Consider the following 26219-nt stretch of genomic DNA (forward strand, 5'->3'; position numbering starts at 1 on the left):
GAGAAACAAATAGAGTAGTGGGAGTGGGCTGGGGGGGTGGCGTGGGTGCGGTGGGAAAGAAAATGAAAGTGGAATGCACAGATGCCCGTTAAAGAGTCTTCTTCGTAACTGTAAACAAAGTATACTTTGGATAATGACCTTTTGTGGTTATGCCGGGTGCTGGTCCAAAGCAGTACTGAAGCATTTCTCAACACGCCTTAGGGGCAAAATAATGGTGGAGCGAAGGCCAAAGAATTCTATTTTTAGTAGAATAGCACAGCAGATGGAGTCATGAATAGTCATATATCTGAAGGAAGGCCGAGAGGCTTTAAACATTAATTTGGATAATGTATTTGTTTAACCCTGGGAACAATTCAGAAACTATAACTCTGAAGGCATTGCGTGTGTTTGACTTTTTAGCTGAAGGGGGAGACAACTGAGAAGAATGTTTACAGTGCCATTCTTTGAGCAGGTTTGAGCGTTAACTGAATTGTTCACAAAATTTCTGATGTGCGTAAATTCAAATTATGTTTCAGGATCTTTCTTCTGTCACTTCCTCATTCAACAGCAGCCATGACAAAGTTCATGGTGTTCCAGTAGGAGCTTTTTGCTGTATTAGTTTAGTGTAGGCACCAACAGCTAACAGCCCAGAGCAACAGGGGCCAGTCAATGAATCCTTATGAGAAGCCTCAGCAACAAATAATCGCAAAGTTGCCTGATTTGCCAGTTCAAGGTCAAGTGTACAGACACTGCTAGGTGTAAAAGAAGGAAAATAACAAAGGTGAAGGTAAAATAATGAATTTAAATCCTGAAGCCTTTAGAGTTCCTTTTTTTTAAGGAATCTGAGAGGTAACTAATTCCTTCCAGGACATTTGATTTTAATGATTTGACATAGCAAAATAATATGATATAAGGTGCTTATAAAATTATATTACTTTCTCTTTTACTAAAACATTCTTCAATAAACCGTGGTTTGTAATATGGCTCATATTTTATCTTTCATAGAGAATGACATAAAATGCCTTTTATAATGTGCTTATCATGAGATTGCCAAAAGAGGTTCTTAGAGTGACAGTGTATATATTAATTCCAAATCTTATAAGACCAGTGGCTGATGGAACAAATCATTTTATAATGCAAACTTAAATTGGTAATTTTTTGCTGAAAACATGTTTGGCCAGACATTTTTTTCATCTAAATTGAATACAATTGATGTAAGTTTCACCAAGCAGATTGTGCCATTTCAATGCCTTATTTCTGTGATAAAGAAAACATTACTTAGTTCTAATTCAGCTCCTTGTTTTTAAGCAACATTTCCTTGAAAAAACTGAATAAAAGATAAAGATTTTTAGAATTTTTTTATCCCAATTTATAAAAATTAAGGTCAATTTTGGTCAGTTCTCACTTCCATTTGCCCTGTTAATCCATGATTCATCAAGTCTTTTCATTTTTCACCTCAGTCTTTCAAGAATATTATCCTAATGAGAACATGGTGAATAGAATGCATAAATATCCTTCCATGTTTTTGAAATCTGACCTTGTCCTGACCTAAACCTCCTCCTATCAGTTTACATTTTAAGTACTTCCTGGAGATAGAAATTATAGAATAGCAAAAAACGGCACTCATTGAGACTCATTAACTCCATGACATAGCATTAGTATCTTTAGATTCCAAATCTGATAATTTCTCTTAATGTCTTAGACTATTAGTATGGAATATAACTTCCTATCGGTTTTATCATATTTTTGTGCAGGGATGGGAGGGCATGAACTGTATTTTTGTTGAATCTTATTTTAGCATATGGGAGGCCTGTTGGAGAAAGGCAACTTTTCAAATGAATCCATATTAAATCAAATCTAAATTGTTCTTTGGTCGCCTGTTGTGCCAATCAGAAAATCTACTGTAACGTACTAGGCTAGGATTTGCTTATAACAGTTCATTCCACCATAATATTTATTGCTAAATAATAAGGGTTTGCAGTACACATCTCATCTGAAGATAGATTATAGTTATGTATAACCAATTGAATTCTTCAAAATGGTTGCATTGGCACTACATGCTATAATTTGTACACAACTATTAGCAACTAATTCCATAAAGAACTGACAGGTAACTGAAGTGCACAGGTCAATATGTTCCTGATTGCCAGACTTTTGTGTTACAACATAGAAGTCAGGTACAGAGGGCATATGACCTGCCACTCCACTATAGGACTCAAATACTGAGTGTAGTAGTTGACCTCAACTATGCTGAGATGAGAGGCCACGTAACTCCATTTCTAGTTCCTTGGATGCGAAATAGTTAAACTGGTATATGCAGCATTTATGAACTGAAGAGATAAGTACAGGATATTGATGTGCCTTTCTTTATTTTACTCAATATTAAAGCTTTAATTACATTCAGTGGCCACTTTATTAGGTACCCTCTGTACCTTTAAAAAAAAGTGGCTTCTGAAAGTATGTTCACAATTTTATGCTGCTGGGGCCTATCCACTTTAAGGTTCAGTGATAATTCTTCTGCAAACTATTGTTGTATAATGTGTGGTTACGTGTTTCTGCCGCCTTCCTGTCAGCTTGAATCTGTCTGGCTCTGAGCTCTCTCATTAACAATGTGTTTTCACCCACTAGGTAGTTTGTGTTTTTTGCACCATTCTCTGTAAACTCCAGAGACTGTTATGCAGGATATCAGCAGTTTCTTAGATACTCAAACTACCCATTCTGGCACCAACAATGAATCCACAGTCAAAGTCACTTCGATCACATTTCTTCCTCATTCTGATGTTTGGTCTGAACAACAACTAAACCTCTTGACCACGTCTGCTTGCTTTTCAGCTTTGAGTTGCTGGCACATGATTAACTATTTAGATATTTGCATTATTAAGCAGATCTATAGGTTACCTAATTGATAGTCGGGATCAGCTCTACTTTTCAGGATAGCTGTAGCAATAAGGCATGGAGCTTGGATTGCCCTGTGGGGCTGCAGAACCTCCATATATTTGTAGAAAATGTGCAGGGACAAGTATAAGGCACATGTCTAGTAGGGGCATGGCTTGATCTAATAAGGTAAAATCTGTGTGTATTAGATATTTTTGAAATTGATTGACATACTCCATTAGGGCAAATATAATTGTATTTTTCCCAAAAGTACACCTTATTCATAAAATAAACAAAATAACAACCAGGGCATGCCATTGTCTTCATTTACTGTACCAAGAAATACAATGCTTTCACTGATAAGTCAACATCACGAAGGTTTCATCACAAGCAATGCTTGTGAACTGTTTGAGGCTGAAGTACAAGACCCGGACCTTCTGTGTCCATTGTTAGCAACGATCCTAGGCTGTAGTCTTTCCTCATAGAGCATTTGAGGTAGTTGTACTGACTCCCAGTACAATTTTGACTGGTTTTCTGACTACCCTAAAATGGAACCCACCATAAGAAATGAGCACTGCATTTAGTTTACTCAAGTCCACCAACTGCAGTCTACTAGAACATCTTGTCCTGCTAATATCCGTTAGCTCTCATGTTTCCTCAATAATAGTGAGACCTTTCATGAATCTTATTTTCCCTTCTGATTCTGGAAATTGAGGTACTTCTAGCTCAGAGTTTTATTTCTTTTTGAAGACTAAAGTCATCTGAAACTTTGACTATGTTTTATATTTGTAGAATGCTATTCTTAATATTTGAAATTGATCTAAGCATTCTTACATACCCATACTTTTCAGGTTTTAGCTGTTATACTGAAAGTCCAGTTTTATAGAAGTTTCCTATATTTGACCTCAGGTTTTGGTATTAAATTCCCTATTTCTCACTCTGCTAGAATGGTGAGTATCTGGTATCGAAATTTAGTTCTTCCTCTTCTGGAAGCTGCAACTCTTGTAATCCTAGCTCAGGTACAAAATGATTGATACATTCATCTATTGTACCTTATTGAAAACCAATCACTCTCAGTTCTTATAAATGAAACAACCTTCTCTTTCAAGAGCTTGGCCCTGAGGTTTTAAGTAGCGTGCAGGCTTGTGTAGCAGCATTCAAAACCAGCAACATTGGAGATGTAGAGATCCTGATGAAGTTAACAGGTGGTCATAGCTTTGTTCTATAATTTAGAAGTGCCTTAAGTCAGGCGCTTCCTTTACTTTCCCATTTCTTCAGCTGGCTAAGATCAGCTGGAAACTGTTAAATTTAAATTAAGCTCTTAACTCTACTATAGGAGATTGATATACATTGTTGAATAAGATGTGTCATCTATGCCAGGTCAATCACATGGCATTTCATCTGCCAAGATAAAAATAGTATCAGATACATACAGTATGTAAGGAGTTGGGATGTGTACTCCACTTAATAATGGCACTTCCAGCTTTCCCCCACCACCCACCCCATCTCCATATACTCTGATCTCACCTGCCTGCCGCTGGTTGATGCCTTAACCTTGGCACATGTGGATGCCCAGAATCATATGGGGCAAGTAGCAAATCAGTCACAACCTTGAAACTGTAACTATGTAGTCCACCCCAGAAACCATCAGGATGAAGATTGGATTCTGCCAGAAAGATCAAAAATTGTGTTTGAAAATACACATATCTCATATTATCTGATCTTGATGGAGACATTGTAGCAAAGCTGATTCCAAGCCCCCTCACTGGATTGTATTGGGTTTGTATGTAGGGTCTTGGCTTATTTCACCCTTAATTCCATAGCAGACAAGGTAATTATAATGTCTCTACTGCCACCCCAGAAAGATTTTTAAGCTCCATGTGGATTGATGATGATGCGTGCTTGGATACACTTGCGGCCTCCTGCCTGATGATTCCAGATGCCCACTTTCATTATGCCCCGATATTAAATTTATCAAGCCTGTATTCTGAATCAACCTCAAATTGAAAATTGATATAAGCGTACTTCCACCAAGGACATAGAGAATGTTTTATGTTAAACTGCTTATTTTGCTTAAGAAACTGTCTACTTAGATAGTGAGGATAAATATACAAATCTTATTAGAATCTTCTTATTTAAGAAATTAATTTCTGGAGCAGGATTTCAGTAATTTTGTGCACTCACGCATGCAGTTGCTGACAAGCCTGCCAGTCACATTGCCAGACAGATACAATTTGATGATATCTGTCATAATATGCAGGCCGTCATGGCCTAACACTTTCTTATGTGTAAAACTGCATTTTAGGAAGTGACAAAAGAAGGCTGTGGACAGTGAAAAATAAGCAAAACATTTTCATTTCTAGAAGTGGCAACTGTCACTTGTCTGTCATGATAAAGGTGGGGTCAGCAATGCGAGTGACTGGCTGTCAGCTGCAATTACTGCGCACAGTCATTTTTGGCAGCATGTAATAAATGTAACAAAACTGATAAAGGAAGTAAACTAGTAGAGGAGAATCTCTGGAGAGCCAGCAGCCTTTATTACTCTCACAGAATCTGTTTAACTAAGTGCAGACGGTGAAGGGGTTAAGTGTGTACTGCAGTCTGGTTCTGACTATGGACACTGACAAGCCATTGTTCGTGATCAGGAAAACTGCGGCTCTCTGCCATTTTCACATCAGAACAACAGGAAGTAAGAATGCCCCGAGAAGGTCAAAGGTAACATTAATAGGCTATTTTATTTCATCTTTTGGGTTGATAGGAAATGGCTTCAATTTTGGTTGACATAAAAGCCTGGAATATCCTCAAACACTGTAACTGGCAAGTTAAGCCAAAATTTCCTTTTATTTCTGTGCTGTTCATACTAAATGGGGACTTGATCTGAACTTCTTTGTAAACTTCATTAACAAATCAGATGGCAATCAGTTTATTGACTTAAAGAATCTTATGTCAGATCTTTACTTCAGGCTACCTTTTACATTTAAGAATTACATTGAATAAAATATCAAAGTGTTTCAGTTTTGACTATCACTCTTTTTGCTGTAAAGGTAAGTTCATTGAATACACATCAAGTGATAGTGAGGATAAATTTTCAGATCCAAAATATGATTTTGGGTCCTGCTTCTTTCTCAATTTAGGTATAAATGTGTAGGCCATTATTAACTGGAGTTCATATTCTCTAGTTTTTTGCCTCATGAGCCAGAATATTGCCAATGTGCGGCAGAAGTTTTGGTGAAAATCGCAAACTGTTGAGGCAACCCAAGCATAGCAAAAAAAGATGCAACTCATATTTTTGTGAATTTCCTTAAATCTTCATGTTGTAAGCTAGCATTATATCACAATGACCCCATTACTTAAGGAAATTCCAGGCCATAGAAGGTGGCGTAGTCATTCGTAGGAAGTCACTAAAAATATTCTAAAAGTTCTAAGTAAAAAATTATTATCAGAGTGTGTACATGTAATCACATACAACCCTGACATTTTTTTCCTGCAGGCATACTTTGCAAATCTATATAACAGTAACTGTAAACAAGATCAATGAACAACAAACTGTGCAAATGCAAATACAAATGGATAGCAATAAATAACAAGAGCATGGCCTAACAAGATAAAGAGTCCTTAAAGTGAGATCATTGGTTGTGGAACAGCAGAAATAGAATGAGTGTAGTTATTCTCTTTTGTGCAAGAGCGTGATGGCTGAGGAACATTAACTGTTCTTGAACCTGGTGGTGTGAGTCCTGAGGCTCCTGTAACTTCTACCTGATGGCAGCAGCTAGAAAAGAGCATGGCCTGGGTGGTGAGAATCTCTGGTGATGGATGCTGCTTCTCTACAGCAACATTTCATGTAGAGCTGCTCAATGATTGGGGGGCTTTATCCATGATATACTGGGCTGAATCCACTACCTTCATAGGACTTCTGCTCAAAGGCATTGGTGTTCCCAAGCTAGCTTGTAATGCGGCCAGTGAATACACTTTCCACCAAACCTCTGTCAAGGTTTTTGATGACATGCCGAGTCTCCGCAGACCCTGAGAGCCCTGAAGAAGGGTTTCAACCCGAAATGTCAACTGTTTTCTCTTTTTTGTACGCGCTGCCTGTCCTGCTGGGTTTCTTCAGCATTTTGTGTGTGTTGCTTTGGATTTCTAGCATCTGCAGATTTTCTCGTGTTTGGACTTCCTTTCTCCTCCCCACTTGCTTGGCCTCCAGAGTTCCTCCAGCAGCTTGGTTTTCTGTAGAAACTGGAAATCTGAATTACCATGTTGTAAATTCTCATCAGGACAGGCAGTATCATTCATGTGATCTGAGCTATCCTTTTCTAACTTTCTCTGCACTACCTATGTATAAGGTGGTTCTTTCCTCACTAACTTTCTCACCCTTTCTCTTTAAAGGGGTGATTGATAGCTAATGTATTACCATCAAACACATTTGCTTGAAGAATCTCAGCTTTTTAGATTTTAGTTATTCCTCTCATGGCTCACTCCCCTCACCTATTTGCTTTTCTCTGGATTTTTTTTGGTGCTGAATTTAACCTGCCCATCTGAATTGAGCATTTGGCCTATCAAGTCCACTAAATCTTACACCAATTCCATTTATACATGTACCCATCATTTTCCACTAGATTGTACAGCTCACCGAGCCAATGGATGTATACCTGTGAACAAATTACAATGACCAATTAATCTCCGACTCTTGGATGATGGAAGGAATGCATGTAGTCATGGGGATGACATGTAGATTCCACACAGGCAGTACCAGCCAGTAAAACGATGTGTTTCACTGTATTTTTCAATGTACAGTGATAAATAAAAGAATCTGAATCTCAACAGTGGATCAAATTTAAGTTTCTGGAGTTGTGAGCCAATAGCCCTAATAGCTGCCCTAAAATCTGCCTTTCTCAAAATACCTGTCTTCTTGCAGGTCTGACTGTTGGAGCAGATGACAGTGCCAATAGCTGGAAGTCTGCAAAGTTCTTTAAATATGCAGGTTAGGGTCTGATCAGGATCTAACTCCCATTCTAATTACACCACTAGCCAGTGTCATATCTAAAGTACTTTTCTTCACATGCTTCCAACAGGAGTACCTTTCCCTCCTACTCAGAACGAGTTAAACTCAAAAGTTGTGGGATTGCTGCAGCTACCCAAGAACTTACCCTCCATTTCTACTGTGTATATGGGATGAAAATCTCCCATTTAGTTACTTCATTGGTGTTCTGTACCAGGCAGAATGAATTACAACCTTTAATCCAAATACACATGTTTGTATGTGCATTTCACCTGTGTCACTAATCAGTTTTGATTATGCATTCTGCAATATCAGTCTGCTGGACAGTGAAGTGCCCAACATCCTGATTAAATAAAATATACTCTGAAATGGGGCTGTAAAACTTGAAGAGACTGTGGGAAACCTATCTGTTGATATTAATTGAGAATTTAATGTCTGAACCTATATTTTCAATGTGATTCTCAGAATTGAGAAATTGCTGGAAAATGGATAATATTACAAGAGACTTTGAATGAGGTATAATTTTAGTTGTTGATCATTCATCAATGGAACTAGGTTAAGAAAGTCACTATGCAGCTTGTAAATAATCGAAGCTCATACTTTATTGTTTCTGCACAAACAACAATGTAACTATGTTGACTCCAGGCTAACATCAGAACATGAATTCTACTGTTCCCTCTGTACCAATACTCACTCAGACCTCTTGTCCAAGACCAAAACACCAAAGTAGGGGATCTCCATTGGCCAGATGATTGATCCTTTCATCACCCAGCTCCTGGCCTGGGGGTTCTTCCTTGCGATGGTGGGTCTCTTGAGGTAATCATTGCTGATAGCACACTTGAAGTGTTCGCTTTTATAGTCGTTCCTCACCAATTCAAATATTGCATTCCAGTGTCAGTGACTCAAGGTCATTTCATTGACCATTAACACCTTTTTATTGGCTCTGCTCCAGGCCAGCATCCATTTATTGCCCTCTTCCCAGCAAGTGACAATTGGTAATTTATGGCTCTTTGTTCTCTTCAGTAACCAGCTCGAATCATTCCAGACAGGCACCAAACCTAACATTCATAAACCTGCATGTTATATCAAAGAACACCTCACAAATAACCTCTTTGGAAGTGATTTCTAGTTGAGCAGATTATCTGAAACTTTACCTTTACTTTAAAACACAGAAAACGAAGTAACTTCATTGCACAAACTGGAGGACATTAAGCAGTTCCAAAAATGGCAGCTTCCATCTCCAAGCACATGGCAGAAACAAAGACTATGATCTGTCTGCTTCCACTGTCCTTGAGTTTGACATTTTCTTTCATATTGATCATTAAGAAGGCCTTAAGGCATGTTTCCCAACTGTAATTAATACTCTTCAAAAGCGTATGCTCTGACTTGATATGTTCTGATTCTGATCCTGATGAAGGATCTCAGCTCAAAATGTCAACTGTTTATCCTCCTCCATTGATGGTGCCAGTCTTGCTGAGTTCCTCTGGCATTTTGTGTGTGTTGCTCTGGATTTCCAGCATCTGCAGAATCTCTTGTGTTTATGCTTTGACTTTGTTTTATTTTTAATTTAGTTAGTTCTCTCATCTCGTTCATGCAGTTTATTTTGACTAGACTGTAGCCCCATGGTCACAGAGCAATATGATCACATTTTACATTTGAACACTCGGCAGTGAACAACATTCACCTATCCAACCACAGGGGGCAGCAAAGCTGATTCTGCTTTACCCAGAAGTGATACACAAACAGGATGGACTGCATTCATGAACTCCTGACTGGTCTTTCTCTCCCCACCTTAGAAGGCGCTGTTGGATGAAGGATGTGTGTTGGCTGGAACATTGAAATTATCATGGAAGTAGTTACATCCATCTTCACAAACAGTTAACATCTTCTCCAAAAGAGCTTTATTCCTTCAGTACTGCATTAGTATATGGGTATTGCTTTTGAGCTCAAGATTTGAAACCGCAACATCAATATCAGCGGTGAGAATACAATTTCAGTTGATTTCACAAACTTTTGTGCTTGCAATATTTGTCCAGAAAATCCTGCAAAATTAAAATATCAAGACTTAAATCTGTAAGACTTAATCTAGCTTGCTGACTTCAAAGTTTACTAGCCACTGCCTTTATTTCTGGAGTGCCAGGGGTCAGTCCAGCAGGTTGCATGCCAGCAGATGAAACAGCAGTTAGAACATACTGGGATGGATTAGCGCTTTGTAGCAGCAGCCAGATTTCCCCTCATCCTCCCCCTGCAGCCCTCCACCCAACCACCCCCCACTAACATCTGGGCAACAGTAGGTCAAGAAAACTACCTCAGACCCTGGAGCTACCATCACCATGTGCCGAAGAGCGTGGGGCTCCCACAGCTGTTTATGTGATTAGTGTTTTGAAACAGCAATAATACAAATTAATACTTGGATGCTTACTGCAAGGAAACATGGGGATAAATGAAAATGGACAACAAAAGGATAACAGAGGGATTACAATTTGTAGTCATCATTTGAGCTCTCTGTGTCCAAAAGGGTTGTATTTAATTAACAGTGGCTAAAGGACTAACCTTCAAGGTGACTTGAAATGATTGGGCTACATTTTCAAATCAACAGGGAGCACAAAACTAAAATTAAAAGGCATCTGGTAACTCGGCTCTCCCTAACGAAGCTGGGCTTCAATGGCCCATTAAATGCTCAGTCCGTCAAAGGGTATTAGTCCAGCCACTCAATTGTATCGCACTTCCTTTTCAAAATATATTACAGAAGAGAACACATTTCGGTGTAATACAAGAAAAAGAGCTTAACATCGTATTCTCAGTAGAGTTACCTCTGTCTGCAGGAGAGAGAAGAGAAAAAAGAAAATGAAATCAAGTGATCAAAACAGTGGAGTCAGTATGGATTTGCTGTTCCCCCTCCAGTCAGCCACTTCACCAGGGGAATAGCTGCTCGCAGCTTTGAGCTCTAGTGCATGCACGAGAAAAAGGGCTCTTTTCATCACTGTTGCTTTGTTCCTTGTGGTCAGCCTTTGGCCCTGCCTTTGTTCAGTACTGACATGGTGAAAACAGTGCAATTTCCCAAGGGGGAGCGGGGCAGTACCTACCGGCTGCAAGGGTAGATTTAAGATTGACTCAAATTTTTAAAAATACATAAGATTTAAAAATATTGTGTGTGTGTGTGTGTGTGTGTGTGTGTGTGTGTGTGTGTTTTTTGTCATTTTGCTTTTTGCTTCTCTTGAAGCTGCCTCTAAAATTATTTCCTGCATGTAAATTTAGTCGAAATTCAATAAAGCAATGTGCAAGCATAGTTACCGTGGCCAAGAGTGCTGAGCAAACTGTTGGGCTTGCTTTAATTCAATGCATTTCCTCATCTTTTGTCCTCTATTTCTCCCTTCCCCTGAATCCCCACTCACTACCATTTCACCATCCAACCAGTCCAACTCTCTTTATGTTGTGCACTTAACAGGGGCAGTTGAGGAAGCTTGGAGCAAGTTAACTCTGAGAATGGCTGTGATCTGAAAGCAACATTTGATTGACCATCAAGTTATCTGTTGTGGGCTTGATAACTTTGTATCATGGGTGTGTCCATATTGTATCTGATGCTGTATTTCTTGCAGTATGAAGTTTTGTTTGTCTTTCTTTTTAATTAATTAGTTAGAAAATTGAAACTGTAGGTGCTTTATAAAGGTCAATGGCAGATTTGTCCAATAGTTCGATGATGTCATCATTTGACCATTCCACTACATAGTTTTGGGTTTACAAAACAGATGAACTATCTCACTCAAAACTTCACCAGATAGTTAGAGCTTTAGTATTATAAAATGAGGCAAATTAGTACTCTTGATAGCATCAAGTCATCTTAAATAGCATTCCCCTCATGCGATAAAACAAGTCAACAGATAAAAAGCATGCAAAATATCAATAATAAGTATGCAAATCTAACTAGAAAATTCCACTGCACTATTAATCATGTTGTTTCCTGTTTCATCTTTGCATGGTAATAACAATACAACTGTGGTTACCTCCTCTGATGCTTGTAGGTCATGAGCAATCAGAATTGGGAGAGTTTATTTGCTTTGTACAGGTTAAACAATTTTAAAATACTCATTCTTGTTTTGAAACCTCTCTGTCATTTCACCCCTCCTTGTCCCTGCCGTCTCCTCCAGTACTATAGCTCTCCAGGGTACCTGCACCTCTCCAATTCTGAAAGCTTGACTGGTGTAATTGTGCCATTATTGGCATCAATGCCTTTAACTACTGAAGCCCTACACTCTAATTTTCTCCCTAAACCTTCTTCATCAGTTCTTTGCTAACATTTCATTTTTTAAAACATTCCTTTAAAATATCAAGGCAAACACGAGGAAATCTGCAGATGCTGGAAATTCAAGCAACACACACAAGGCCTGGCCTGCTGTGTTCCACCAGCATTTTGCGTGTGTTCCTTTAAAATATCTCTCTGGTCAGTCATTGAATCAGTTGGACCAATATTGTGGCTCAATATCAATTTGACTTTTGATAATGTCCCTATGAGGCACTCTGGAAGGTTCTTGGCATATTAAAAATACCATAAAGCATGATGTTATTATTGTTATGGTGATGGTATCATCCATACAGCTCCTGAAATGGATCTGCAAATTTGGCATGCAACATTTATTAAGAGACCACCATACTATACCACAAACATGGGCTTTGCTCTGGTCAAAATTGGCTACCTTTACCAAGATATACACATCTTGAGATGTCTTGATTTTGTTCTATTGGGATGATTTAATACCTATTTCAACCGTACGTCTTACTTGGTTTAATAGTCGACCATTACGGCCTTGAGTCTCCATCACCTACAAGAAAAGAGAAAAGAGAAAAAATAATTCACCAGCTCTACTTTTTTACCCATAAAATGAACTTGTAACTTGGTCTTATGTTTCACCACAGAAACAGGGAATTATTCAATCATGGAATTATTTCAGCCAGCAGAAGGACATTCAGCCATTAAGTTTACAGTGGCTTCTGGTAGGACAGGCCAATCAGTCCCATTTTCCCATTCATTCTGTATAACCTCGCAAATTATTCTCTCTCAAGTGTCTCTCCAATTCTTTGTTGAATATGGTGAATATTTCTCTTCCAACAACCCAAAGGGCTGTGAGCTGCAGGTTTTGGAGATGTTCCTTTTCTAAGGAGATATAATTTGTCCTGGATCAAACAAATAAAATAAGTGAAGGTGAATTGGAACTCCTGTTTTACATGATGCCCAATGGTCTTTTCTACTGACTCCAATAATCTTTGTCATCGTACAATGTGATAACGATGATTAATTCACCACTGCTTGTTTTGCAGCATCCAAAATGGTGAATTCACTGCTGTGTTCTTGTCTTCAGTAGCACCCGCATCTCCATCCATATAGCAGCATTATTTTAAAACCTTTTATATAAAAAATGTGACTAAGTAGAGAGCAGCACTCAAACTAAGACTGATTCAACCATTTTCAATGCTTCTGAAATGGCAACGGAAAGCTTTGAATTTGATGGCTGTTTGTCACCAATCGTAACAGTATATCACTTCCCGAATCTTCTTTTAACTCAGTGTGAGTTTTCTACTTTTAGAAAAAAAAGTCTTGGTTGGAATGGGTCCAAAGCAAAGAATAAAAAAGAAACATTTTCCAGGCAAATATTATGACATCAGATTCATCATATTGAGCTGAGCTGAGATTTGTATTTGTTAAACCAGGCTCCCAGCCATCATATATATAACAACTTACTCTGACAAAATAAGTCTTGATTTGTATTGTGGATGGTCAACCTTTACATTATTGGCTTTCAAAACCATTTTTGCAAAAAAAAAGTTCAGTATATAAATTTGGGTGGCTTTTGTTGGCTAGAATTTTAAAGGAAATATTCTTGCATGATTGAGTACAGTGGGACAATTAAAACAGAATGCTTTACATTGTTTCTCATTAACTCTTCTCTTGCCAATCTTTCACCAGTTGCAGCTGTCAGGTTTTTTTTTGCTTGGAGGTGCAATAGATCTTTGATTTACTTTTTCTCCCTTGGAATTTGATGATTTTTTTCCACAGGGTGATCCAATGTTACAGTGTAATCTGTTATAGGACACCATTTCAGAAGTTTCAGGGAAACCCAAAAGAAGCCTGTTATTAAAATGCTGAGCATTTAGTCTGAAGACTAGATTGAATCTAGGTAAAAACATAGCAACCTTTTCCGAAAAGTGGGCAATATGTCGCCACCATCCTCATTGTTGTATCGAGCAATGTCATGAATTGAGATCACTGTAGCCTTAAATATGGCAAATCAGGATACTAGGTTAACAATATATCTGTGCATTGGTGTCCATTTTTGATGCCTGTTATGACAAAATTTGTCAGCTCATCATTTACATAAGAGGAAAGAAGAACTTAAAGCAGCTTAGAGATAGTTTTCAAGTTCAAACAAAAATAGATGAAGGTCTGCCCAACATTTAAATTATCACACTTGTCAGTATCTTGGTTAACTTGATAAATGAACATTACTGGGCTCCCAGTTCACCTGAGTGAAAATGATGAACAACAACACAGAAAGGTTTTTTCTTGCTTTTTCTGCCTAGAAAGCAAGCTGCAAAAAGAGACAAACAGTTTTAAAAAATGCAATTTCACACAATAGAATAAATTGTACATTTCAAGTACATTTTATTTGTGAGAGATGGAAGAAAAGAAGCTGTCTCTTTAAATATTCATTTAATGCCTATTTCAAGAGAGAACAAAACATGTCTTTTCATTGCTCCCCATCGAGGTCAAGATCCCTCAATGTGGTCAATGACTTTTTTAAATAGACCTTGGCCACATCTGTCCAGCAGACCATGCTGGCTGCTGTGAGGGTAAGGACCTTTAATGGACCCTAAACTCATTCAGCAACATTATCTTGCCCAGCTGTAAGTGAGCTGAGATTTTCCAGAATGTGACGATCACCAGTGGATGTCATCAAAAAAAGTTGCTTTTTAGTGGCTTGGAGAGAAGTAAAAAAGAAAAACTACAATGCTGTTTTTACAGTCACAAACAATTAACAATCAGTTGAGAAGAAGGCAGCTATTAAATTAAAAAGGAAGGACTATTCATATCTGTAAAGGAGCTTAATCAGGCTCTCATTTCCAATGCTGATGAATCCACAGTTGCCTGAGGTACAGTGGAAGAAAGCCCCTTTTGTGTCCTGATAATGTGGAAGTGATAAAGTTTCCTATAGCAGACATATGTGTTTACATCACAAGATGTTGTTTGGCCAAATTCTTTGTTCTGTATGTGTGTGGTTCCTTCCTTCTCTCTCCCTCTCTCTCTCTCTCTGCCTCTCTCTCTTTCTCTCCCTCTCTGTCTCTCTCTTTCTCTGTATATGTCTCTGTCTCTCTCTCTCTCTCTCACTTTCTACCACCCCCTCCCCAATGCCACAACCCACCCTCTCCCAAACTCTTTTTTTTATACTATAGCATTCCAAACAGGAATATTTGCTTCTTTGCCTGGGAGCAATTTAATCAGCTGCTGCATTTTTTCACCCTCCCCAAAATAGCTGCTTTTGTTAACTTGTCTTTAATGCAGTTCTCTCAGTGATGTCTGTGTGTATCAGGGCCCTGAAACTGGAAGTGATTTATCAAGATGTTTTTTCAAATATTTGTTGAGAGCGACAGTCCTAAGCAGTATCCTCTCAATTGTGCTTCAACAAACTGCTGAGAGGTGGGTCTACTGCTGCAGTTCCTCACACACAGAGCTCCTGATTTCAAATGAATCACACTAAGTATTGACAAGTGAAAGGCAACAATAAGAAAGTTTACAATATCTTCATAAAAGCTTTTCTATATTTATTGGCATAATCCCATACACAAATCGCTGCGTGCTCTCATTAGGCATGTTGGGTGAGGTAGTGTGTGGCTAGGGAGGGGATAATGGAAGTGTTCCACATTGTTGATTGAAGGTCTCTAGACATATGAAACGGCAAATGTAATGTGGACCATGTGTGTAGGATTCTATGTGTTTGGTAAGATGCAAGTTATCCTCAGACTGCAGTATGAGTTCCATTAATTTGTAGAACAGAAGACATATTGCTACAAATGAGAGGTAGGTTAAATTTTCCCTCCATTGCTTAAAAAATGCCCATGGAAAAAAGGCAGTAAAGATGTGTTACTTGTTGAGTATCTGGACTATTAACAGCATCTCAATTGGCACACAAAATCTTCTTGAAGGTATTGCCGAGAACTTTAATGTATTGATACTTAAAATGAAAAAAAGTCATTATTTTTGACTCTCACCCTTAACAAACTAGATTGAATTATTTATATTTGATTTATATATCAGTTATATCTTGGAAACTCCAGTGTGTTAGTTATGATGTGCCCAGGAGTTGCTCTCAACAGGATGTTGAGGTGAATATAAAAGATTCTCTGCAACTATTTCAAAGGGGATCAGAGGAACTATCCTGAGGGCCAAGGCCAATGTTTACAGTAATCTCAATTAATATTACTCGATTTTATTAATATCTGGTCCTTTACATATATTATTTTCAGGGAGCTGATGTCCATAAATTGGGCATTACCTTTCAACATTTAATAACTGTGATTGCACTTGAAAAAAGAAGTCTCACTATGAATACTTAGGGTTACGAAAGAAGTTATGGTCATTCCAAGTCTTTGTTATTGTTATCAGTTTGCTCAATTTGGAGCAGGGCTTCAAAGAGAAGACAATTTGACATTATAGAAAAATGTAGTAACATTTTCCTTCCTCCAAAAAACATGAACTTTCTCTTTCTCTAAAAATGATAAATTTTGGAACTGAGTTGTGTGCATCATCATTCCTACCTACCACTGGAACTTTACCAGAATATATTGAGAATCTCTGGTTTTGCTGAGGAAGGAATGTCGGAAAAGCAAAGCTGAGACAAAGCAATCACAAATTTGGATGGCATTTATCTTCTTTCGATTAGATTAGATCAGATAATGAAACAAATTCTTCCAATAAAACAGATGTCCTTTGCTGAAGAGGCATCCCAGGTGATATTGATCAAGACACCTGTGTTTGTGATTCTGGAAATCTGCATCTAATACTTTTTCCCAAAAATACCCATGTTGTGTTTCTAAAAGTAAAGAAGTTTAATTTATGAAAACGTGTTGGAGAATTGACTGGATAATCCAAGTAATTATTTAGAATACAAAAGACCATTTCAAGATTGGGATTGCTGGGTAAGCATAGATATGTGTTGGAAAGTTTTATTAGGAAGAAAGTGACCTTACTGAAGACCCAGAAACAGAAATTCTGCACTTCCTACATTTTATAAAGCTACCATTGTCTCTCATGTTCTCTTTACAGACTCTTGGTCAACCCCCTCTTTGAACAAAAGGGATCACTGATGCCAGTATCGTTTAAATGAGGCTGAAGTGATTCTAGTAATGTAACTTGCAAGGTATTTGGATGTAGTACCATACAATGTGGCACTGACCATGTCTTTGCTGAACTGACACACCATGGACCATCAGAATAGCAGAAATGTACTTCACCATAATCTACAATCTCATGTCCCAGTATATCCCTCATTAGACCCTTACTATCAAGTTAAGGGACCAACCCAGAATCAATGAAGAGTGTGGAAGAGTATGCAAGGAGAAGTTCCAGATATCCCTGCTAAGGTGGTACCAATCTGATGAAGCTGCAACACAGGAGTACATCCATACTAAACAACAAAGCCACTGCGCACTAGGTCTGACAACTGATGCATTAGATCCAAGCCCTGCAGTTCAGCCTTAACTTGAGGGAAATGGGTTTTGGACAATTAGACAGTTAATAGGAGGGAGCGACTCCAAGAATTATCTCATACTTAAAGATAGCAGGGCCAGACAAGCAAATGTTAAAGACAGCATTCTGAACCGTGTTCACCAGAACTGCTGATTGAATGACCTCCCCTCACTTCGTCCTGAGATCTCCAGGGCACCCTCTTCAGTCCACCAGTCATCCATTCCTGCCATTGCCCTTCCCCTCTCTATACCAGCCACCTTGCTTTTCTGCTGCCAGTACTAGTGCAGGGTTTCAGTCTGAAACATTGAAGGTTCTTTCCTCCTATCGATGCTGCTCGACCAGCTGAGTACATCCGGCAGATTGTGTGTTGCTCCAGATTCCGCTATTTGCAGTCTCTTGTGTCTTAATCAATTTGATACGCTTCGTGTGATTTCCAATGCCTGAGAGCCTACAGCAAAGACCACTGGACCAGACAACACCCCAGCTGTAATACTAAAGACCTGTGTTCCAGAAGTAGCAATGCCTCTAGCTGAGGTAATTCTGTACAGTTACAAACATGACATCTGTCCATCAATGCAAAAAAAGGACAAATCTAGCCTGACTAATTACCAGCCAGTTAGTCTCCTGTCAACATGGTGAAAGGTGCTATCGGCTGTGCTACCAAGTGGTTGCTTTCACCAACAACAACCTACACGCTGATGTCTAATTTGGATTTTGCCTCAATGCAGACCTGGTCCGAGCAAGGACTAAAGCACTGAGTTCCAAAGTTGAGGTGGGAGTGATTTCTGTTAATTTCAAGATAGCTTTTGTCTAAGCATAGGTTCAATGGGTCTTGGTAAAAGTGAACAGAACAGTTTCTCACCTGTACTATTCCAACATTATCTTTCAAATTCACAACCTTTAACAAAAGAGGCCCAAGGACTTTAGGCACTGACAGCTCCACATCTGTAGATTTCCCTCAAAGTCCTACACTATCCTACTCTCGTTCAGGCACTCATCCCCCTGAACTAATTGGCCTTTCCTAGCAACCACATTGATGGTTGCTTGGTATTTAATGTTGACTTGTCACGATTATTGTTATCACCGTCATGGATTTTAACACCTGATCTCATTATGTGGATTAGAAACAGAAACAGGTTTATTAACACTGACATACATTGTGAAATTTGTTTTGTGGCAGAAGTACAGTGCAAGACATAAAAATCTCTAAGTTACAAGAAATACAGAAATAAATAATGCAAAGGAGGAATAATGAGGTAGTGTTCATGGATTCGTGGTCCGTTCAGAAATCTAATGGCAGAACGGAAGAAGCTGTTAATAAAACATTGAGTGCAGGTCTTCAGTCTCTGCACCTCCTATCCGATGGTAATTATTAAAAGAAAGCTTGTCGCCGATAATGAAGACCCTTACTGGTGGATGCTGCCTTTTTAAGGCACCACCTGTTGAGATGTCCAAATGGTGAGGATTGTGGCTCTGATGGAGCTGACTGAGTTTAAAGCTCTCTGCAGCATCTTTTGATCCTGAACATTGGGGCTTCCACATGAGGGGGTAATGCTAACACTCAGCTTGATCTCCAAAGAACATCTGTAGAAATTTTTGGTGACATACCAAATCTCCTCAAAAACTTAATGAAGTAGAGCTGCTGGTGTATCTTCTTTGTGATGACACCAATCTGTTAGGATAGATCCTTAGAGATGTTGACAGTTAAGAACTTAAAGTGGCTCACCCTTTCCACCACTCATCCTTCAATGAGAACTAGTAATGTGTTCTCCCAACTTCCCCAAGTGGTTGTCAATTCATGGCGACCCTATGGATTGTGTAGTTGTCCCTGGGGTTTTAGGGTTTCCCAAGGTATAGAAGTAGATAGCCAGGCCTTTTCTCCGCACAAATACTGCTGCTGCCCAGGTTGGGGCCCGACTGGATTCGAATTCAGGACCACCTGCTTCAAAGTCCAGTGCAGATGCCACTACACCACCGGCCAGCCCAACCTCCACTTACTGAAGTCCAGAACCAAATTCTTTGTCTTGCTGATCCTGCGTGCAAGATTGTTGTTGTGACACCATGTAAGCAGCCTATCTATCTCACTCCTGTACCTCTCCTTGTTGCCATCTGAGATTCTGCCATCAACAGCGGTGTCATCAGTGAATTTATAAATGGCATTTGAACTGTGTCTAGCTATACAGTCATGAGTGTAGAAAGAGTAGAGCAGTGAGCTAAGCACGCATCCTTGAGGTGTGCCTACGAATGTCAGTGAGGAGGGGTATTATTACCAATCTGTATGTATTGAATTAGTTAGTTCACTTTACCTTAGTGTTGCATTGGATCTGAAGTAGAAAGTATTTGTTCTCCTTAAAACTTGTGTACTAGAAATGACAGTAAACAATTTTGAATCGATAAGTAGCTTTTATGAGTATCTGGGAATACGCGCTTCAGGTCTGCTGGTTCCTTCAGGTCTGACATAGTGAAAAGGGGGAAGAGGTCCTGTGTCGTGAGTGTAGGGAGTTAGGGAAGAGGCTGAGGAGCAGGACCTCCAAGATAGAATTACTGATGTTGTGGGCTGTTGATGGAGAGAATTGTCAGTTTTGTGGGGCAAGTGCAAGAGAGCTGAAGAAAATTGATAGTGATGAGGATTAGGCAGGTGTCAGGACTACTGTGGTGGATGATGGTGGGGTGTTGAGGATTGTTAATGACAGGAGGAGAAAAATAATGTTGATCTATAATAGTGGAATTATAAAGAAAGCACCTACTTGCAGCAAGGTGGACGACTGAGACATTCAAGCAGCAGCCCAAATAATGTGGAACACGGTAGCAGATAGAAAAGAAGGCTTCAGTCTTTTTATTCCAAATTCATTGCCCTCAATGGAATTTTGTGCAAGTCACTTTGGACCAGCATTATGTGCTGTTTAATGACAGTGTGCATGCACAGATAGAAGTCTCCATTTAATGACACACATGGGTGCACCAATATATCTGCTCCTATTTGAAAATGGCCCTTCAATCCCAAAGGTTTGAACACTACTCCACTAGCTGGTGATTGCCTCCAGAGAAGCACGTGTATTCTCCTGCATATGTTGTCTGCACTGCACCTTAAGGCTGTGACAGAAACACAGAGAACCAAAAACTCATTATGTTTAGAAATATTGACTAGAGGATTTTTTAAAAAGCCTTCTGAAAAATGTTTACAATCATTTAATGGCAAAATTAAATTATGATTTAGTTTCCTGTAAGAAAATCATTTACATTCTAGAAATAATTCTTCCACAAGATTACTTAAAAGTTTTGGTGGAGAATGCACAGACTATCTAATTTTCTTTCCTTTTAAAGTAAAGCTTTAGATAGTCAGTGAATGCACTTCTTTGGCAGTGAGTTCACATTAAAAAAGATAAATTTATTATATCCACAACAAGTTAATAAAGGGACAGTGTTTATGACAGAGGAAATGAGAAGGAAACCGAAAAGTTTGGGAGATGGAAACATACAAAGTACATACAGGTTTTTGAAGTAAATGTTAGAGAAAGGCAACAAAATTCTGTTGTTAAAGTTCGATCACAGCCTCCCTGCCCCCCTCTCCATCACTTCCTACAGACCTGCAACCTTGGTAAATTTGGTATATTCCTCAATATTTAAACCATTGCTATTGCTGTGTCTCCAGTCATGAAAGGGTCTATGCTGAGGCCTGAAGTGTCCCTTCTTTCTTTTTATGTCATTCCATAAAACTTACCTCTTTTTTCTCTCTTATCTCCATATAGGGCCTGGTGCTTAATTTTGTCTGGTATACGTCTATGAAATGCCCTTGAGGATTTTTACTAAGTTAAGATGCTATGTAAATGTGAATTGTTGTTTGGAGCATGTGTGATAGTGCGTGTGTGCACTGATGCAAAAACATTTCTGACCATTGCCTTCTCCGTACTGTAATGCAAATGGCTCTAGATTCTCCAGAGACCCACTTCAGTATAAACACAATGCTAGATGTGCAACATATGACCAGGAGCAGCACAAGAAGCTGTTGGTTAAATAAAGTAGCAAACCTCAATTACACAAAGTGTAAAGAACAAAAGCCGAGTGTCCAATTACACATTAAGTGTCTACGCAGTATGTTGAGGCACAAAATACAGCAATACTAATGGCTTTGGACGTAGCAAGTTGTGGAAAGAGGCAGAAACAGGGGAAGCTTTCTCCAGGATTTAAATCAATAGTAGCCCAGGCCTAACTAGTGCGTCAGTAGTCTACAGGGAACTTACCCTATCCCCATGGATTGCACAGTCAGCAAGACACTATTGTAATAGGCTTGAGACAAAGAAACTGAAGCTATTTATGTTGTTCTTAAAGCATATCATGTACTGATCTCAAAAAATAGCCAAATGTCCGCGGAAGAGTTTAAATACATATTATGTGATCCATGAACGTTTCTGAGTTTGTAAATCCCTATTTTGACTCATATGCTGAATCTTATTTTTAACTTAAGATAATATAAGTGATGTGGTCCGGGAAAAGGCTTTTGTACGTCCATTGGAGAATTCCTCAACAACCTACTGATTTGTTATTTTTGTCTCCGTATCCACCTTTACGTACACAAGTCCATTCAGAATATGTGCACCCAACATGACATCTGGATGCCTGTGGGTTGGAATACTGGGTTACAGCAAAAAATACCACAGACACTGCATGCTAACAGTGGCTGAAGTAAATGCTTACTTAAACAAGCTAGGTGATATGCGATTAGGAGATTTTGCAGTGTCTAAAATTAAAATGGTATGATCAGGTAGCAATTCAAACATGAATTAAATAACATAACAAAACTCAACATGTTCCAGTACTACTGGGAGGAACAATCCTGTCTGTGCTTTGTATTGCACAGTTACCATAGCCATAAATATGCCTTGTAAAACAACAAAATGTGTTGTAATGCATACAGTATTACTTTGCATCAAAATGTGCTTCCCAGCCCCCGTTACAACCTGCATCTAACTGCAAATTTCTCCCCTGATTTTGGAAAGTGTTCTTCTCTGAAATGTAGTGTTATATAAGGAATCAAACAAACATTTGCCTAATGGCTATTCGTAATGAGTGAGCTCAGATTATCGGACTATTTATTCCACTATAGAGGGCTTCACAGAATTAAACACAAGCTGGAAGTCAGAAAAGGGAACACTGCTGATTTAAGAGCACTCCGGTCAGTAAAACTGTCCTTCTGGAAGTGGGTTTGAAATGACCTCACCTGGCCTGAGAGTCTATTTACTTATTGTACGGAATAAGCTTCTTTAAATAACAAAGCTGATGTGGTTAAAGTTGGCAGGGTCACATTTCCAAGTACACTCTCCTCTTGGTCATCATTCCTTCCCCCTCCACAGTATGTTATTAATGGGCAGAGGCAGAATTCAAAGGACATTCCAAATCCCACCTCCCAAGGCCAAGGAATGATATCAAGGACCCAAATGAGCTGAATGATGGAGGCTCAGAAAACATTCACATTTAGGAGCAAGAATAACTATTCAACTTATCTGAGTTGGCATGTTAGTTCCATGTTCCCCCACTTCAAGGCAAGACCAGTTTCAATGAAAGCCGAACATTATGTTGATACTATGTTATAGCTTATAATAGCAGTGTGAGTAGACCTACTTAAAGACGTGTTAGTCCACAGAGATTTCTCTTCCTTTGTTGCTGGGAGAATCTCTGCATCTGAGAGATTAAATAATACCAACAGAGGGCAAGACAAATCTCAAGAAATGCTCACTAAAGCTGTGCAGTTCTGCGTTGGATTCAATCCAGTGTAAAGAAAAGCTTCTTTTAATTAAACCCTGATTGTCCTTTGCCAGAAAGCATAGCGTTCATGTTCAAGAGCAGACATTGATTACAAAAAAAATGCAATGGTTCCACTCTCATCCTAACATTGTAAGATGTAAAGAGTACTGTACTCAAATGAAACAGCAACGTATTATTGTGGGAAATTATTTTTATTGTGTCTTTTTTCCAAGGGGGCATAGTTTTAAGGTGCATGGAAATAGGTACCGAGGGGATGTCAGGGGTAAGTTTTTCACACAGAGAGTTCTGGGTGTGCAGAATGCACTGTTGGCGGCGGCGGCAGCGGAAACGGATACGATAGAATCTTTTAAGAGCCTCTTAGATAATACATGGAGTTTAGAAAAATAGAGGGCTATGCAGTAGGGAAATTCTAGGCCGTTTCTAGAGTTGGTTACATGGTCGGCACAACATTGTGAGCCAAAGGGCCTGTAACGTGCTGTAGATTTCTACGTTCTATGTGCTATAAAATAAAACTGTGTTCGCAACCCCCAGAAAGTAAAACATACGAATCAGAAATAGAAGCCAGACCATCCAGCTCTTTGAGCCTTTTCCGTAATTCATCAAGATGATGACTGATCTTCTATCTCAGCATCGCTTTCCTGCACCATGCCCAAGTGTCTAGAAACCTATTCATTTGTCATCTGAATGCACCCAGTGGCCGAGCTTCCACGTCTGCCTGATGTAGATAATTCCAAAGACTGGCCATTCCCTGACTCAAGAAATTTCTCATCACGTCATTCATGAATGGTGTATCCCTTGTTCTGAGACGTTGACCTGTGGTTCGAGAGTTCTCAGCCAGAAATATTATCTTGTCCACCAGTCCGTTGAACTCTGTAAGACTTTGCAAGTTAGTAAGTATGAAAAATTCAAGTGACTCTCTACAAATGTTCACTGTTCAAGCATTAACATATACTCGGTACCTTTTATTTGTTTTTTTGTCCTGGGGAAGCAATAGTTGGAAAAGATTCCTGATGGTGGGTGTGGCTCATTAGTTTGTATTTACCTCCTTATCTTTACTTGAGAGTTCGTAGAAGGTGGAATCTACTACCACCTCCTGGCATGATGAGTGAATAGAATGATATAATTAAGGAAATGAGAAAGAGAGGATCACTCTGATGGAAAAACAAGAAGATGGGAGCATAAACATCTAGAATGCATACTTACTTCTCCAAATAACCTATTATTGTGATGTCATTTCTGTCTTAAAAATATTACAATAGAAACACTCTCATCCTAATATTCTAAAATGTATGGATTACTCAAATGAAACAGCAATATATTATTTTGGAAGTTATTTTTATTGTGTTCTTTTCCTAGCTAACAACTGCAGAAATCAATAATAGACAAGGTGACCTCAGGATATTCCTGAAGTACATAGAGTCTCTGGGTAGAGATCTGGCTTTGCAAGATGGTGATTCGTTAACAACAATGGTTGTTTTATTCACACATGTGGTTAATGCACACTCTACAAATTAAATATGTAGATAATATGCAGATCCTTTACCCACACTGTGCATGATACAAATCACTTGTATGTACAGTGATGTGTACTTGCTGTACATGGTTCTGAAACAGAGTGGGAATGAAGAGATGTTAAGAGGTGAGGATAAAGACTCTTGGAATAAGCAAAGAGGAGTGTTTTAAGAAGTACTTACAAAATGAGAGCTGAAGCAGAGAGGTCTGGCAAGAAAATTCCAGAGAACAGCCGTATGGTGGGTCATCAAGCAGTAGGGGAGTGGAGGAGCACCAGTTAGTGCAGAGGAGATATATTCTATTTAGCAGCATTGCAATCACTCACAGCGACAACAAAAACTTACTAATGGAAATAAAACAACGATTCATGGTAAATGAGATGAGGAACAGGAGACAATCTCAGAATGCAAATAATGTCGGCAGCTTATGGGAGGACAAGCTTTATGTTTCTGAGCTGTGGAATAACTATTTTCATGGTAGCTCAACAGCCCACCAAGTAAATAATTGTTTGTGGTAGGAAGTATGATTTAGCATCTTTTATATTGTGTAGAGTATCCTGTTGAATGTGATCACTTTGTGTGTGTGTACGTGTTAAGTCGTTGCTTGTTTTTTTTCAATGACAGCTGGTATGCGGCGTTGCTGGTATAAAAGCATTCTAGCCATTCGAATCAAAGTATACATCATGTTTTAGTGTCCAGTGATAGAAGAATGAATGCTGTCCTCTATATGCGTTTCATATCTCCCTTAGTGTTACAGGTGGGTACAAAGTGATGAAACTCACCAAGTGTCTTCTCTGGCTTTTTTAGCAGCTGTATGCCGCACAGCTGGCCAGTATGCAGGCTTCACCTGGCGCTAAGATCCCGTCCACTCAGCAGCCAACAAATCCAGCAGGCGCACTCTCACCAACCACGATCAAAAGCGAAAAGCACGGGACCAGCCCTGTGGCTCAAGTCAAGGTAGATATTCTGTATCTGTTACTATGTGCTCTACCCAGGATTTCCCTTGTCCAATAGCATCCTTGTCTGCATAAATTGCTGTTAATTCATTGTTAGAAAGAAGCTTGGTGTGTAAGCTATCAAATATTAATGGGATTATTAAATATTACTTATGGGAGCTAATCTTCCAGAGCGAAGCACCTGGGGACTCCAAGGTGGAGCCCAAGAGTGATTTTACAGCTATTAAGCCAGAACTTTATATAACTTGATCCATTTTATTATGTTACTCAGGTGTTTCCTGTGAGAAAGTGGTCTCATTAACCTCAGCCTAAGATCAGTAGAAATAAATGTGAACAAAGTGTAAATTGGTAGCTAATGGTGAAGCACTGCTCTCTGTCCACTAGCAGGTTATCAAGGAAAG

General features: G+C 39.0%; 1 protein-coding gene across 30 annotated transcripts in view; it reads left to right on the plus strand.

Moving 5' to 3' along the window:
• sox6 (SRY-box transcription factor 6) overlaps window positions 1–26219 on the plus strand; it is a 598739-nt gene that overhangs the window by 495724 nt on the left and 76796 nt on the right. For all 30 annotated transcript variants that reach the window (XM_073049425.1, XM_073049424.1, XM_073049429.1 and 27 more), the window contains one exon: window positions 25670–25819. In XM_073049425.1, coding sequence (XP_072905526.1) covers window positions 25670–25819 — 150 coding nt within the window. The remainder of the gene's footprint in view (window positions 1–25669; window positions 25820–26219) is intronic.

Source organism: Hemitrygon akajei, chromosome 6 (genome assembly GCF_048418815.1).
Source record: "Hemitrygon akajei chromosome 6, sHemAka1.3, whole genome shotgun sequence".
NCBI classification, from domain to species: domain Eukaryota; kingdom Metazoa; phylum Chordata; class Chondrichthyes; order Myliobatiformes; family Dasyatidae; genus Hemitrygon; species Hemitrygon akajei.